A 14,622-nucleotide genomic window follows, 5' to 3' on the forward strand; every position below is an offset into this window, starting at 1 on the left:
CACACACACACACACACACACACACACACACACACACACATCCCACGTCTACCTTTAATTTTCCAAAGAATTAATATCGCTTTGCCTGTCTTCTCTCTGCAGTATGAGTTCAAGGTCAAAAACATCAAGAAGAAAAAAGTCCACATCGTGGTGTCTGTAGATGGCGTGAAAATCACCTTGAGGAAAAAGAAGAAAGTGAGTGAACTTTTTTTATAAATTGCAAATTAAAAGCATCTTTTGTACTACTTTGTACTGTTTTGTACTGAATTGTTGTCACCCGCATCGTAGACCTTTGAACGGATCAGTAAAACATCATATAAAATGTCTTGGTGTAAAAACATTGACGTTTGTTTTTGGTTCATACGTGTGCTTTATGGTTGCGCGTTGACCACCTCTGTCATCGGCCACGTCGACCCCTTTTTTTTTTTCTTTTTTTTTTCTCTTGTTTCTTTTTTTTTTCTTTTCTTTCTTTTTTTTCTTTTTTTCTCTTTCTTCCTTTTTCTTCTTTTCTTTCTCCTTTTTCTCTTTTTCTTCTTCTTTTCTTTCTCTTTTTTTCTTTTTCTTCTTTTCTTTTTTTCTTTCCCTTTCCTTTTCTTTTTTCTCTTCAATGCCCAATTCATCACGCATATAGCACTATCACTCGATCCTTGATAGTGCTGCAGATGACAGCCAGCTCTATTAGCCCACAACATTCACCGATGCTTACAGAGTGGTTAAAGGTGGGTGTTGACTCTAGCAGTTTAGGGCTACTTTTTTTCCAAGTGAGATGCCACTTGGGCAAAGGAAATGTACTGATGGAAATGGAAAGCTGTGTGGATAATCTGCTAACAGTGCCTCACTTTAGTGCAGCCTTTGTCTTGCAATGAGTTTACCGAGGGCAGCACAAAACGTGCAGCGCTGCAGCAAGAGCAAGTATTCTCCTAACTTCACAGACATACATGTTTCTTGTAATTTGAACACAAGAAAATGCTCCGAAATTAAACTAAGCATGAAAAAGGAAAATATCAAGAAATTATATTTCTAACCGCTGACAGCTGTGGTGTTAAAGAAAATGTGTTGTGTTTGGGGATTTTTTAAGCTACTTTTCCTGCATTTCATATAATACTGCAGGTATTTACTGTACTAAAGGCATAAAAAATACAATTTTCTTTTCACCCCGTATATATTTTCACTTTGCTTTCTCTGTCACCCTGTAAATTCCCAGCAATTGTGTTTTAACACATAATGAGGCTTTTTGTTGGCACAAAATCAGTATGTCTGGCCCCTAATGTGTATCTGTCAACAGTCTCGGCACACTGAATCATGGCTCTGTCTTTGTGGCTGTTGAGATATCATCTGTAGTTATAAGAAACATGTGACAGAACTCTAACAATGTTGGGTTAGTCACTTTCTAAAAAGCTGTTTAATTTCCTGTGTCTTTGTTTGTAGCAGAAGGTAACGACCAGTCCTCTTAGAGAGCATGTGTGACAACGGAAGCACTACTAAAGAGAATAAAGTGCTTGATGGGGATCAGAACCATTAGCAGAGTAGAAATCATGAATTAAAAGATGAGGAAAGAGCAAGAAGAAAGCTTGAAGAAGTTGAACGGACACTGGAGAGGAATCTGTGTTTCCAAGTGAGCTGAGGATGACGGGACAGGCTCTGTGGTCGACTCAGCGAATGGAGGGAATAAAGACGATGATGATCGATGAGCTTAATCCAGTCTTGCCCGCTTTAAATGGTGTAGATTATAGGGCCGTCACCAGATATCTGATTTCAGAAATATGGTACTTGGTGCCAGGACCAGGAGAATTCCAAGATGCTTGATGCTCGGTTCAATACAAAAAGAAAAAGATTATCCTCTGTACTTAAAGATAAACTCTATTATTTCAGGACAACACAAGAAGGATGATACTTTGTACTGAAAAACACAATAGCAACGTTTTCATATTGCCTTTTGCAAATCAGTTTCACCCCTTGGTCATCTGACTTGAATGGAAAGTACTACTATACCCACTTCTGGAGGGATGATATCCTGCCCCCATCAGCTCTGGAAGAATATAGGTTGCTAGCTACAGTACCTGCTGTCATTTCAAGGGAAAATGACTGTCATGTTTACAAAGTTTTTGTAGCATCTGAAGTACATTTTACCTTTTTAGGGTTTGTGTATTGAAAAAGCATTAAAAAGCATGCTTACCTCCTTAAACTCCTAAGACCCGAAATCTTCCACGGCATGCATTTTTAATTTCTCTTTGATATTTGGGCATATTGGGGCCCGATGACTGTAAAAACAAAGAATTAACAGATTTTTTTTTACCTCATTTTTGTTTTTAAGAAAAATAAGAGCCACATATGAGGATATTCATTTAAAATGTTGATAGAACAGTAGCAGTATAATGTCCTCGTAAGTGGATATCAGGCCCTTGTAGAGCAAAATTCAGTATTTTGGTCTAAATAACCCAAAATGTGATGTCCACATATGTGGACGCCAGGTCCTAGGAGGTTAAATAAAAACTGTGGGCTTCTGTAGATAATTTGCCATTTACTAACAACTCAGTTTACCGGTCGATCAACGTCCATACCTGCACCTATGGTCACGAGCTCTGGGTAGTGGCCAAAAGAACAGGTTTATGGATACAAATGGTGCAAATGAGCTTTCTCCAGGGGGTGGCTGGTCTCTCCCTTAGAGATGGGGTGAGGAGTTTGGCAATCTGGGAGGGGCTCAGAAAAGAGCTGCTGCTCCTCCACATCAAAAGGAGCCAGTTCGGGCATCTGACAAGGATTTCTCCTGGGTGGCTCCTGGGTGAGGTGTGACACCGGGACAGACCCAGGACACACAGGAGAAATTATATCTCTCACCTGGCCCGGACAAGCTTTAGGTGTTGGCCGAGGAAAGACAGGTCTGGGTTTAGGCTGCTGTCCCCATGTCCACCTGACCTGGCCACGGTTAAGTGGAACAAAATAGATGGATGGAGAACAATTATAAATTGATTATATTTGCTCATAACTCATAATAAGGCTATTTTGCGTTAGCATCTTGACAAAACCTAAAACCTCACTGGAGATGACATGCATCACCAGTGCTTATGGATTTTCTCTGTTAAGCTGGAAATCCTGCTTTAGGCTCTGTGGTCACATAAAAAGGGGTGTTTCTCCAGTCAAGTGACTCTTTTTCTGCACAAAATGATCCCTATGAGAGGCACCTCCTCCAATCAGAGATGATGATCATCCTATAGTCATTAAAATATATACAGAACATAAATATAAGAACATAAAAATATAGCAGTGCTGTTACAAATAAGACAAGATATTAAAGCTGTAAAAGACAACAACTGTAAACTTGGTATTTAGTGCACAGAATAAAAAAAAATCCATGTAAAATACTTCAAGTTAAATATTTTATGACTTATGATATTTAGAACTCAGTGCTAGTGTTTATGTGATTGGGTCTCATTAGAAACTAAACATTAAAGCCCCATAGGTTATGAAGGAGATGTGAAAGCTGCTTGAGTTTGATGCTTGAGCAAAGTAAATTAATTCTATGGTTTGAATAGAGATCCTGTGTTCCAATATTACATACTGAGGATTCCAGTGAGCGTGTGATGCATAGAGCTGGTATGGTATGGTAAGGGTTAGGTATGGTAAGGTAAGGTATGGGCAAACTGAGTTGACTTTGAACACAACCTGGTCCTGACCAGGTTGAGTATCAGTCACCATGGTGATTTAGCTACCGGTAGGTAAAAAGAGTCACTTTTGTGACACAGAAAAATTTGGCTTTAAGGTCAGCATAGCTTGCTAACTCATTAATTTCGCTTTGTAATACATTCCCCCATACAGCTTAAGGTTAGGGCTGTGTCTGCTTTGGCTGATCAGTGTGCCAACAGGGAGCTTCAGCCCATCTGACTCCTATGCCTCGTGTCCTGGACCTCTCAGATGTGCTTGTGTTATTGGTGCCCTCTGGAGCATTTTGATAGAATTATCTGACGGCTAAAAAGCCAGTCCAAGTTTCTTCCTCTATGTTTCACTTCTCTTTCATATACAGTTTATTTTAAACACTCTGTGCAAGCCTGAAAAGCAATCGAAGTCTTGTATTTAAAGGGACAGTCTGTGTCTTTGTAAGGAGATGAGGCAGCTCCAAAATCTGATTGCCTGTTGGCAACTTGCTGGCTGTGAAAATGGCAAGATTTCCTCAGCTGATGGTCCATCATCTGCACAGACCACACATTTCCTTAGTTCCTTCGTATTGGGAAGAATGAGCAAATGATGCAGGGATGAATGTTCCATATAAAACCAACTTGCAAGATGGTTTCCTCCAAATTCTGATGAAAACTGTCAAATTCCTTTAAGCTTTTTGGACCATCATTTTTGGCACACTGATTTTGCTGCTGTAGTCTGAAAAAACTTTATAATTAAGCTTCACCTGAAAGACTGTACCTACTTTATGTAGGACTCACTCAGCTTATATCAGGTGAAACTCTGTTGACTTACAAAGGCCATATTTGTATGTATGTCAGATTTACATTAATGTCTGAATGGCCCTGAAAGGAGTTGGCCTTTAATCGGACTAGTTTAAAAGTCTAGCTTTGTTAGTACATGGCCACCTGAAAACATCTGCATATTTGCTCTATAGCTTTGTTGTGGACAGCAGTGTGAGTGGATGATGCATACTGTAAGTATTCATAGGGTTAAGGCTAATGTCCTTCATGCTTTGTGCTTCAGCAAATTCAGTTCAATAAAAAATATCAAAGTGGAAAATCTCAGCCGTAACTGAAGCTTTACATCAGTATTTGAAGAACTGTTTAGGAAATACTGTATATTCTCTATAATATAGATTCTCATTTCCGGTGACCAGATGCACATGAAGTCAACAGATTTATATTTTTTGGAAGTACTGAGTCCGCAGACATCACCAGATACTTTTAAGCAGCGTAGAATCGTTCTGTCAGGAGTACTGAACAGGCACATTGGCTTTGGGACATTTATTTTTTTCAGCTTGCCTACTGCATATGTACTTCTTTTGAGGTACTTTGAGTACTTAATTAAACCATAAAACTGCGCTTAGATTTGAGCCTGACAATTTACTACAAATTGTGCTGAAAATGACAGGACAAAAAAAGCACATCCCTGATGTGAATGTGATAGTTGCCACTAGGAGGAATAATTTATTTGGAAGCCAAAGGGAGATGTTATTAAAAGTGTGAAATCAGTGCGTGTAGACTGCTCAAAGTGGTGCCCAAAGTTTGACTTGTCCTGTAGATTTTTGCTGAGGCCAAATCTTGCATGTTTAGAGCAGAGCCCTGCATGTTTCTGGACCTTAAAGCTGGCATTTTACGTTAACAGAACAGAAAGTGTCACATCGACAGGAGAGAAAGAATAACACAAAATACAAGCGATTGATGTATTAATGGCTACAAAGTTGTTTTTGACATTTAACAGAAATGTTAAGTGTTTTAGGTTTTAGGTCACAATTGTAAGCAGAGAATCTGCACATAAACAATAAGGTAGAGATCAAAGTCTCTGCGTAATGTGTACTGAATGTAATGAATATTGAGGTTTTTGCTGAAATAGTTTGTTATCCACTGACGGCCGTGAGTCATATACACATGCCATTCATTACACATGGCCATACTAAAAAATACCTGCAGCTACATACACATGCAGAAAACAAAAGTGATGTGCACATTTATGCAAATGGCACAATAACTTCATTTACAGGCTAACTGGTGAAAATCTCCATACATCCATCTATTTAATGCCGCTTTCCCGCCGTGGGTCAATACACCAGACCATCCTCTCCCAGTTCATCCGAGGGAACTTTGAGACTTTCCCAGGCCAACTAAGAGATATAATCTCTATAGCTTTCCCTGGATCTGCCCCAGGGCCTCTTCCAAGTAGGCAATGCTTGAAACACCTCGACTAGCTCCTTTCAATGTGGAGTTCCTTCTGAATGACTGAACTTCGCATCTCAACAGTAAGGGGGAGCCCAGCCGCCCTTCAGAAGAAACTCATTTCTCCCACTTGTGTCCACAGTCTGATTTCTGCTCAGGGCTCATGAACATAGATGAGGGTAGGGATGTAGATCAGCAGCTGCACATTCACACTCATCTCTCAGTTCACCACAATAGAACGGTACAGTGTCCGAATTTTGAAGCCAATAGAACTTGAGCATCTTTAAAAAGCAGAAATGAAATTCTGACACCAACTTCTGGAACTTAGATGGGCCTCGAAATTCAGTTGTGCAGAGACTGAATAGCTCTCGTAGCAATAAGAGAGTAAGTCGTACCCAAATTTACAAAGAAATTTAGTAAAATGCCTTCTCCAAGTCCAAAAAGCAAATAGAGAATAGTTCCTCAAACTCCCATGTACCCTCAAATATCCTCGAGAAGATAAAGACCTGGTCCAGGTCCAGATCCTTCTTAAAGATCGGAACTACCACTCCAGCATACCAAACCAGAGGCACTGCCACAGATTTCCATGCCATGTTGTAGAGATGTGGCAAACAAAACAGCTATGTAGCATCCAGAACCTTAAGGAACTCAGGGCGAATCTTGTCCACCCTGGGAGCTCTGTCATCAAGAAGTGATGAGACATCCCACCTTTGTCTTTAGACAGTGTCATTCCATGGTTCCACTGAACTCTGTGTGGTTTACTTCAGCACCACCCTCCACTTGAAATATGCAAAAGTCTTTTGCTGTGTTGTTTAGTTGTTAGATTATTCATGCCCACATTAAGTTTGCTTGTGTTTGACTTACTAATTTCCACTGCTATTGGTAAATTACCAAGGGCATTCATCAGAATGAACAGGCTGCATCTGTGTTAATAAATTAGTACCTGCTTGTTTTGTAACTATTTCGTTTGGCAAGCCGGCAGTCAGTTTTTGCTTTTCTTTTTTTGTTTTTGGAACTTTGTATTATCCTTTCGGCTTAGGTTGTCATCTCTACTTTACATATGCTAACAGGACAGTTCCACCTTCACTTAAATAGCAGTTAGCTGTCAAGTCAGCTAACTGAAAGCCAGGCACAAACTCACATAAAAACACAACATGATAAAGTTTTTAAAAGAATTCTGAAAAATGAAGGGATTCAAAGTATATTTAATTTCTGACAACAAACCAAAAGTGAGCACAAAATATGGATATTTATTTTTCTGTACCTGGCTGCCCTCAAAAGGCCCTTGGTCAAGTGTACTGGCGGGATGCAATTAAAGGCCAGTCGATGGATGAATGTTTTCTTGTCGAGTTTGGCTCCTTGTCCCGAAAGCTGAAATGTCAAGTGTGACGGTCAGCAATCTATTTACATCTCTGAGTGCAAAGGAGGCATTCAAAGAGCGCAGATTGAAGTGATTGAATGACTCGGTCAACAAAGGGCTCTGTGGAGACAGAAATCAACAAGAATGATTCCTGTGTGCGTCTGTGGTGACATTTTGATTGTGACATTAAGGTGAAAGGTAGATTTAATCAAACAGACAAAAGGAGCAAGTAAAAAATGTATGTGAAGGGCTCACAATGATATCTGTGCTCACGGAATATCATCTGTCTGTCTTTGAGTTTCAGCTGATTTATGTTCAAACTGTCCAAGCAAGGAAAGTTTCTTATTTCATTCGTCTTATGTATCCAATTTTTTTACATGTGGTGTAACTGAATGGTTTCGTTTTGTTTACACAGAAGAAGGAGTGGACATGGGACGAGAGCAAAATGATGGTGATGCAGGATCCCATTTACAGGTAAGCTGGCCTTAAGATTTATTTATTTTTTTGTCATAACGTTACATTTCTTTAGCTCATCTTTAAATGCTAATTTAGATGCTTTTTAATACTTATTCTAGTAAGTCAGTCCTTATGGCTCATTGAGCCTTTTCCCAAATGAATTTTAATCCAAACTTGATTAAGTACGCTGTGGTGGCTCCGGAAATGAGAATCCTTTGTCTCTGTCAGTGCAAGCGTTGACATTTTGGAGAAAGAAGGCACTGGTAAGTCTGGCGATAACTTCCACCGACTCCTAAACAGCACAGCACCACCAAAATTTCAGAAAAAAAAATGCTAAACATCATATCAGAAGAAATGGTAATCAAACCAATCCTCAACACTGTTTTTAAAAATTGAATAAATTTTAAGTTCTAATGTGCCCAAGTCTCACTTCTGCTGTCATGTTAATTTCGGATCTCTTTCTCTTTTAATGGGGGCATCTAATTAAACCTGAGCCGTCAGTCAGCTCTTTATCCCCTGTAACCATACTGTGGTTTTCTGCAGTTTTGTTTGCAGCGCTGCAATTCTATCATAATCACAGCATGAGGTTTAATTGACATCTTAAAACAGCCTGAGTTGTATCCCAGTGGCAGCGTGACCTAAAGTAACCTTATTTACTGCCAGTGGTGTTGGTGTTGTGTGGAATACTTGGGATCTGTGTCTTTCCTGTTGCTGTTTTTCCTCAGAACAGACATTTTTATGTAAATTCAGAACATCAAGCAGACTCGGCTTCGAGGCATTTGGGTCTTCTAGTCTAGTAGAGGTTTGTAATAGTGTGAGACTTTCAAGTGTTATTCATATCATATCATATAGCACTTTATTCGATACTCTTGTTGGTTACATGCGCGGTATTGGGAGTATCAATATGCAGACTGGGTGAACCGGGGGTTGAACTGTCAACCTTCCAATTAGTGGGTTTTGTTCTGGATGATTGTGAGTCAAACAACAACCTCCAGGGATGGAAAATTATGCCGACAGTTATGTGTCAAGAACTCTGAGTAGCCACTTGTGGCTGGCTCTAAAAGCGAGCCATCACCATAGACTCCCACATTAAAATTGGCAACTAAAGAGTATTAAACATCTAGTGTAGTGAAAAAAAAGGTTTCTCTTTATGGATGGATTCCTTTTATCATAACGCCGTGTGTTGTGTGTGCGTATACCGATTAGGCGTAACATTATGACCAACTGCATAATATTGTGTTGGTTCTTCCAATCCATTGAGGCACAGACTTCACTAGAGTCCTGATTGTGTGCTGTGGTATCTGGACCAAGATGTAAGCAAACAATCCTTTAAGTCCTTTAAGTTTGAGGTGGAGTTTCCATGGATTGGACTTGTTTGTCCAGCACATCACACAGATGCACAGTTGGATTGAAACCTGGGGAAATTGGAGGCCAAGTCAACACTTTAAACTGGTTTGTTCTCCTCAAACCATTTCTGGACCATTTTTGCTATTAGGGATTACCATTTCAACAAAAAGCTGTACATGGTCTGCAACAATGCTTAGGTAGGTGGTACTTGTCACAGTAACTTTAACAAGGACCCAAGGTTTCCCAGCAGAGCGTTGCCCAAAGGATCGTACTTCCTCCACCAGCTCACTTTCTTCCCATGGTGTATCCCAATGCCAGGTGTTTCCCAGATAAGTAACCCACCTGGGCATCCACATGAGTTAAAAGAAAACGTGATTCATCATGATTCTTCCATTGCTCCATTGCTTTTGGCGGTGCATAGGAGTCGGCATTGGCACCCTTTCTGGTCTGCAACTATGCAGCACCATACGCATCAAACTGTGATGCAGTGTGTATTCTGATGCCTTTCTATCAGCACTAGCACCAACGATTTTGGCAGTTTGAGCTGCATGAGCTCGTCTGTCCACACAGGCCAGCCTTTGCTTCCCGCTGCAGACTGGAAAAACCCAACATGAGCTTTGGAGTTTTGGAGATGCTCTGACCCAGTCATGTAGCAATCACAATTTCGGCCTTTGTCCAACTCGGGTACAGTTCTTTACGTTATGTTATTCACTTCTGTCAGTTGTCATAGTGTTGTGCCTGATCTATATACGATGCATGTAATTTATTTTGCAAGCTCCATTCATTCAAATGTTTTTTAAGACTTGTAATTAGGCATGTACCTAACACTAAACTATCTGCAAGACCTCAGCTCCCTGACAGTTATAGTATTTTGTTAGCGTGTTACTTGAAACTAATTAGCAGATCTTTGTGTCAGAGTGACATCGTTTTATGGGCACAGCAACCCAGCTTGCTAGCGATAGCTGATAACTCAGCACCTCCTGCCAAAATAAGCTTCTGGCTCCTGAAAAACAAGATAGTCAGAATGCTAAACTGTAAGGCCTCAGAATAAAAATACTGGGTTACATTATAAGTCTGAGGTTACTGAGCAGAGAAAGAATGTAGATAAAAAGTATCTTGATAGCACATTTTATTATCAGTGTTTAAACCTTCAGGCATGTTTTAGTTGGGGAGTGAAGTTGGACATAAAGGCTATGTTGATCTGCATGGATGGTTTTCCCAAAGGTGAGCAAATATCTTTAATGTGTTTCCCGCTCTGGCAGTGAGATCATATCAGGTTTAAAAACTGGATGTCTCCCTGGGCCGTGTTTATTTTGGGGATATCCAAAATAATGGCGTGCTACTGCTCTAAATCAGCCAGTTTTCTTAATGTTATCATGACAAATTTTTGTGGCATTGTTAACATGTAAAAAACCTGTCAGCGACAAGCGAGAAAACAAAGAGGATTTAACTCAAATGTACAAATCCGATGTAAGTTTAATGGTCAAAACTGTTCCACTCTGCCAGAATGTCTGATAAAGCAGAGTGTAGGTACCAGGTCATGCTCTCAGCCCTGTTATGATCTTTTTTTCTTTTTTTCTTGTCTTCTATTGTGCAAATTTGTTCACTCTCAATTCTTATTCTCTGTATCAGGAGATCTTGCTTGTCATTTATGAAAATGGCAAATTCAAAACAATGATACATTCTCCTAGAATGAGGATATTGTTCCCTGGTTAGCATTATCTCTTGGTGACCTAAAAGGGCTAAGCAGAGGAAAACGTCATGTTGAAAAAAAAGTCGAATAATATTAAAGTGTGAATATCAGAGTTCTGAGGGATTAGAAACCGCGGTTACGTTGTAAGATCAGAATTAAGGATGCAGGACGCGACGAGGTTTGTGCAGATGTTATTGGGGGAGACAGAACGGCTGGGAAGATCTCACCACAAGAGAATATGTGTGAGAAAGTTGGGCCTAACTTGACATGTCTGTGGTACATTTGACCCCACGGGACTTAAGATTGAGTTCATTCGGTCATTTGCCAAAGGGCTATAAGCCTTTGATTTGAACTCTTACCACAGTCTTGTCTGAGCGGACCTGCTTAGACACAAACAGTCACTCAGTGCTGAGACGCAGCTTGTGAGAATTAAGTGGTTCAGACAGATTTGTAGAGAAATGATAGGAACGCTTTAAGATGACTTCACCATTAATCTCTTTGTCTTAGACTTACACAGACATGCAGAGACGTTGAAGTTTGCTCAAACGATGAAAGCCTGCCTGACTACGGTAGAAAAAAACCCTCGTTCTAGAGAGAGAAGTCGAAATAAAGTTGAAGACAGGTAGTGCCACACTTCTTATTCTGCACCGAATGACTCATTCTTTATCCCACTGCTCCCTCTCTCTTTACCCTTCAGATGCACGCACGCACACGCGCACAAATTGACACACTCTCTCCCAGGCGGGCCCGGCTCAGAAGTGCATCCAGGACCCAGTTGGGGGTTTGGGCTTTGGAAATGATTCTGTCAGAAAGATGGATTTTGCCCTGCTGTTTGTGTAAGCGTCTCTGAGCTTAGGAATTCTCAGAGATTTTGTTTGGTTAGAGATGCCTCACCCTGTCCCACGCATCTAAACCTTGCGTACGGTTTTTAATATTACAGTCACAAAGTTCCCCCCCACCCCCACGGCAGGAGGAGGCTGCACAGGGTGGGGGCTTGAAGCCAAGTCCGATGGGTAAGCCTCATCGATCAGCGGCTGTCATCTGCTGAGCCGAGTGTGACAGATCTTCACGACATCTCATCTTTACTCTTCGACTTAGTTACGATGTGCCAGTCCAAACAGAAGTCTCAGTCATGAAATATTTGATATTTTCTGTGCCGGACTTCACTTCTGCTCTTCACATATATCTATGTTTTATAATAAGTGTATATATCTTCTATACACGGTAGCAGAAGCGGCGATGTTAACATATGAGGATTAATATCTTGCCATATTTTTATATGAGGTGTCATCGTGTTTTATGACAAAAAAATGCTGATATGAAGTAGACACTGCTTCTGTAAGTAGTTATTTGTTATATGTTAGATATATGTGACAGTGTTGTTGTTTTGTTTCATATTCTTCTGTATTTCCCCTTTCACACGTGAACTTTGGGCAATTTGGAGATAATCATGTTAATCCATCGTTGCCCTTTCTTAAATGTTGCACACAGCAGGAAATAGAGAACTTTAAGCATATTCTCACTACTGGAAACACTACTTGTTTGGCTGAGGGAGCTGCCTGGGGAATATGCAGGACACCCTCTCACTAATGGTAAATGCACTGAACTGTTAACGGTTCTATTGGCACATTAATACAAAGTGACATTACTCTCATGTTGCACATGAGAGCTTGATGGCTATAGACTGTCCACTGCATATGTGTTCTCACATGCATCTCTGGATGGTAAAATCCTAGAAAAATTCAAGGCGCGTGAAAATGACTTTACTGTCCTTTAGGCTCCATCAAAAGCATTACTGTGAGCAGCAAATGATGTATTTCATCGTGAGCTCTGCCCAACCCTGTAATGAAGTCTGCGGTGCAGTCTGTTCTAGCACTTTGTTACTGCTATGCAATTACAAAGTTTCACAAAGAGCTGTCGTGATTCTCAAGCTGTACCTGTGGCATTGTTCTACTTTAAGAGGCTCCCTAGTATTGGACAGGGATGTGCATTCCAAGCAAAAGTCCTGGTCAATAGTCTCTGGAATGTGTTTGATCAACCTCCAACCAAATGGCTTTCAAATGACTGCACATAGTTGTGGTAGACTTGTAATATGCTAGCTGTACCTGGTGGATTTTATACTGGAAAATTTTTGTTTTAGAAATTTCCAGAAAGAATTTTTTGACAGTTATATTTCTCTTTTTTTCATTCTTTTTTTTTTCTCGTCTAGTTTATCTTGAACCACTTATGTACCACATATACCAATCAGCCAGGTGACATATATACACTCCAGCCTATGATACATAAGTTGCTTGCTCAACTCAGTGAGGTCTGGTCCAAGTCATAACAGCCTGCAGACCTGTCGGTAAGTCTTTTCTTTGGAAACTAGTTCGTCCATGTTTGGTCAGTCCGTGCATGATTACATTGCCTCGCCCATATGCGAATATATCGCCGGTTGGAAAATTTTTACATACTGCCCGCACAATGTTTGCCTTCATAAGTTGAAAGTAAAGAACAACTTTCACATATAAATGCCAAGAGACAAGGTTTTCCCTAAGCGTATTGCATTGTCTACACGTTAGCTATGAGTGGTGTGAGTTGTGTGTGTGACATCTAGATCGTTCAATAAGATAAATTTGACAAAAACAGCTTAAAGTATACTTATGTAACAGATTATTGATTCTCATTATTTTTAAGAAAGAAAACTTAACAAGGAGTGTTTGTTCAATTAGTCGAAGTTATTCATACTTGCTGTGAACAGCTGCTGAAAACCCTGAGTCATACTAGATCAGAGTAGCACAGAGTCATTATCAGTCAGTACTTCGGTTCTTGCCATCACAGATAAAATGAAATCATAATAGGCCTGCTTCCCAGAGGTCACTTCTTTACCAGACAGCTGATACACTACTGTGATATCTGTGTCCTTGTATGCTTTCAAAGTTGTTTTTCTCTTGACTTTAAGATTGATCACTGTGTATCAGAATTTTACTTGAAAAGTGACCTGTGTCGTCTCGATTTAAGAGTGATTAGTCTGTAAATGTTAATGCAGGGAAGATCTAGCATTTGCATCACCCTAATGTTATCTGAGAGTAAATTAAAAGGCTTCATTTAGTGAGGGGAAATCCCTATGTGAGAAACTTGGTATTACGTTTGAATACTGTACATCATAAGCTAAATGATACATATTCATATGTAGCTTTTCAAACGCAGGGAGGAAAACGCACATCAAAGCTGTGAACTGTTTTAAGCACTTATATGTGGGTTTTTCAGATGAGCAGACGCTGTGTGAATAAATCATTTGGGAGGATTTAGTGAGCGCTTTGCATATTTCTTTAGTGCATTCCTTTTTGTCCACAATTTTGTTGTCTATTCTATTCTATTCTATTCTATTCTATTCTATTTTTAGCTGCTTTCTAGCTGGAGCTGCTGGCTTACCACAACTTAGGCTGTGTGCCTCTCACGTCCAACATCACATCAGAAGTTGACATTGTTGCACTGTTGAGTATTTGTTTGCTGAACATGTACAGAGCTACTTGGGTTCTATACAGAATACTTAACATGTGTGTACTAATGCAAGTAGTTCCTCTCAAATAAAGAACATATTCACAGTTTGGCAACAAAATAAAGCTCACTGTTTATTTTTCATCCTTTTTTAAAGTAAAAAAGCACATTTGCCTTTTTAAAAGCACGAGTTCAGATTACCACATAGGAAACATCTAATCGTTGGAAAATGCCACGAAAAATGATTCATTTCTTAAGAGTTGTGACCTGACTCGTGTTTTATGAGCTGCTACAGATGATGGAGAACGCTGCTAATGCAGTGTTCTTTTTTTCCTTTCTTCAATCACAGCGAGCAAAATGTTCCAAATCTTAGACGCCAAACTTCCTGCTTACTTACTGTTTGTAGTGCAGCAATTTGC

At 40.0% G+C, this 14,622-nt stretch overlaps 1 protein-coding gene across 3 annotated transcripts in view; it reads left to right on the forward strand.

Annotated features, from left to right (window-relative positions):
• Window positions 1-107: 107 nt before the first annotated feature.
• LOC102198647 (capon-like protein) overlaps window positions 108-14,622 on the forward strand; it is a 158,820-nt gene continuing 144,305 nt past the window's right edge. For all 3 annotated transcript variants that reach the window (XM_013913826.1, XM_013913827.1, XM_013913828.1), the window contains exons 1-2: window positions 108-195; window positions 7,643-7,701. In XM_013913826.1, coding sequence (XP_013769280.1) covers window positions 7,673-7,701 — 29 coding nt within the window. In that variant the 5' untranslated portion in view covers window positions 108-195; window positions 7,643-7,672. The remainder of the gene's footprint in view (window positions 196-7,642; window positions 7,702-14,622) is intronic.

Source organism: Pundamilia nyererei, unplaced genomic scaffold (genome assembly GCF_000239375.1).
Source record: "Pundamilia nyererei isolate P.nyererei 1_Seehausen unplaced genomic scaffold, PunNye1.0 scaffold00153, whole genome shotgun sequence".
In the NCBI taxonomy this organism is placed as follows: domain Eukaryota; kingdom Metazoa; phylum Chordata; class Actinopteri; order Cichliformes; family Cichlidae; genus Pundamilia; species Pundamilia nyererei.